This window comes from Helianthus annuus, chromosome 10 (assembly GCF_002127325.2).
Source record: "Helianthus annuus cultivar XRQ/B chromosome 10, HanXRQr2.0-SUNRISE, whole genome shotgun sequence".
Taxonomy (NCBI): Eukaryota; Viridiplantae; Streptophyta; class Magnoliopsida; order Asterales; family Asteraceae; genus Helianthus; species Helianthus annuus.
This window is the reverse complement of record NC_035442.2, coordinates 4,948,266-4,951,132: the sequence shown is the minus strand read 5'-3', so window position 1 is coordinate 4,951,132 and position 2,867 is coordinate 4,948,266. Positions and strand designations below refer to the sequence as shown.

At 40.7% G+C, this 2,867-nt stretch overlaps 1 protein-coding gene across 1 annotated transcript; it reads right to left on the bottom strand.

Annotated features, from left to right (window-relative positions):
* Positions 1-377: 377 nt before the first annotated feature.
* On the bottom strand, positions 378-2,493 carry LOC110880453. Its single transcript, XM_022128975.1, has 3 exons — positions 2,329-2,493; positions 1,199-2,247; positions 378-1,005 (listed from the first exon to the last, which is right to left on the bottom strand). Exons 1-3 carry the CDS (start codon positions 2,491-2,493, stop codon positions 378-380), a joined length of 1,842 nt encoding a protein of 613 aa, XP_021984667.1.
* Positions 2,494-2,867: the final 374 nt, after the last annotated feature.

The following is a 2,867-nucleotide window of genomic DNA, read 5'->3' as shown; positions in this document are numbered from 1 at the left end:
CGGATACCCAACCCACCTTCCAATATAGGCAAACAAACCCGTTTCCATCTCACCTTCGCTTTTCCTCTTATACTATTCCCTTGCGTCCACAAGAACCTCCTCATCCTCTCCTCTAGTTCATTAATAAGACGTTTGGGTAATATAAAGACCGACCCCCAGTATATATGCATGGAAGCCAACACCGAGCGAATAAGTTGCATCATACCAGCAAACGACAAACACTTCGATTTCCAGTTTGTGATTCTCGCATCCATATTTTCCACAAGTCTCTTGCAGTCCTTGTATCTTAACCGAGTAGATATGAGAGGCACTCCCAAGTAACGGACCGGAAGAACCCCTTCCTCAAACGGCATAATGCTAAGAATACGATCTTTAACTTAATCCGACACATTCCCAAAGAACACTGTGCTCTTAGTTAAACTAGGGACCAATCCTGACATCATCTTGAACTCCTTCATGGCATTCATAATAACTATAGCAGAGTTTTGATCACCTCTCGCAAACATGAACAGATCATCCGCAAAGCACAGGTTGATGATTCTTTGTCTTTCACATTTATTATGGAATCTGAACTCATTAGAAACTGATACCTGTTTTTGTAGTAACAATGTAAGAACTTCCATAACCAAAGTAAACAAATATGGAGACATGGGATCTCCCTGTCGTAGTCCTCTTTTGCCTTTGAAATAACCAAAGAGGTTCCCGTTTATAGCCAAAGAGAAGGTCGAGGAAGAAACACAAGCCATAATCCAATTCACCATCTTCACATGAAACCCAAAACCTTTTAACGTAGCCTCCAAAAACCTCCATTCGACTGTATCATATGCCTTCTGGATATCAATTTGAAATGCACACCTAGGAGGACCAACATTACGATGATAGTTGTGCATTAATTCTTGCTTTAAGAGAATATTATCCGATATGCGTCTTCCTGGAACAAACGCTGATTGATTGATACTAACAATATCTAGCAACCCTTCCTTAATACGATTACTTATAATCTTGCTAATACATTTGTACAATGTATTACAGCACGAGATTGGCCGAAAATCCGTAATTAACGAGGGAGTGTGAACCTTTGGTATCAAGGAAATAATTGTGTGATTCAGTTGTTGTAACAGTTTACCATTCTGGAAAAAATCTTTCACCGCACTGCACACATCGCTACCAACAACATTCCATGCTTTTTTTAAAAAACACTGAAGTATATCCATCCGGCCCAGGAGCTTTATTTCCTTGTATAGAGAACAAAGCTTTTTTGATCTCGTCATCCGTTACTTCACGAACCATGTTCCCCGCTTTCTCAGCCGAAAGAACACTATGAAACAAATCCGGAGTGGGAAGAACATTAACGTTCATAGTTGTCCCGAAAAACTGAGTGTAATGATCCACAAAGGCTTGCGGCACACTCCCCCCTTCAAAAACTTTACCAGACGCGTCTCGAACAGAAAAGATTCTACTCCTATGATTCTTAGCTTTCACTACATTATGAAAGTACCTCGTATTCGAGTCCCCCAAGGCTAACCAATCTACTTTCGACTTTTGTTGAAGGAACAACGCTTCATCACGAACGGCTATTTTATAAAGTTGTAACACTTCCGATTGCTTTTTCATTAACTCACCATTCGTCGGATTACCATCCAATTCACGCTGACAATCATCCATCTCCTTCCGCACTCGTTTCACCCTCTCATGAAGATTACCCTGTTGTTGCATAAGCTTTCGCATGGGAGTTTTCAACAACTTCAGTTTTCTGACAACTTGGAACATGGTAACCCCCCGGATGTCCGTACCCCAGACTCGCTCAACTTCCCCCATAAATTCTTTTTTATCAGCTAGCAAATTCACAAACTTAAATGGTTTCGGTTTATCTCTGACAATATTTGGTAAAACAAGGATACACGGAGTGTGATCCGATATCCGATATGGGTGGAATAAAGCTGAAGCCGATTGGAATGTATCAATAAATTTCATGTTCCCAAGAATTCGATCAATTTTCTTAAAAATTGCTCTAGTATCTTGCTGCTTATTCGACCACGTAAAGTGAAGACCCGAGCTATTTATATCAAGCACCTCGATCGAGTTGACACACTCCTTAAATTTTTCCATTCCTATATTACTCGTAGAAGATCCCGCTAGAGAATCATCCAAGAATAATGAACAATTAAAGTCTCCCATTAGAGCCCACGGCTTATCTTTCATAAACGAATGATGCCTACATAAGTTCTCCCACAGACTCCTTCTATTCTAATAATGATTATCCGTATAGATGAATGAACAAAACAACGACTTTTGGTCCACTTTAAACATTATCTGTGTATGAATTACTTGGTCTGATTGGTCTAATATCATAACATCTACCAGATTCGCTTCCCACCCTACCATAATCCGAGTTCCCTTGCTACAGCAACTAACATTCGATACCCAGCTCCAAGACGGACAAACTTTTTTACACACCTCGTAAACCTTCGATGCATCCACATGAGTTTCCATTAGAGAACATACCTGCAAATGTCGCTCCACTATCACTTGTCGAACCTCCTTCTGTTTTAGGGAGCGGTTCAACCCCCTTACATTCCATGCAGCAATACTACCCATTAGTAACCTGTTGACCGGGTGTGCTTGCACCCTCAGAGTTCTTTTCATCTAGTTTCCGATCCATAAATTTTGGAATATCTGACAGAAGATCATCAACAGCAATATCATCCATTAGAACCTCCTCCGTCGTGCCTGTACCACCCCTTTTTATGGTAATCGGTTTTTCACTTGGTATCCGTATGGGATTCTCCTTTTGACCTACCTTTTCCTCCTCTTGCAAACTTTCAAACTTGTTAGACAACCTGATCTGAGATGAAGACACTGTATCC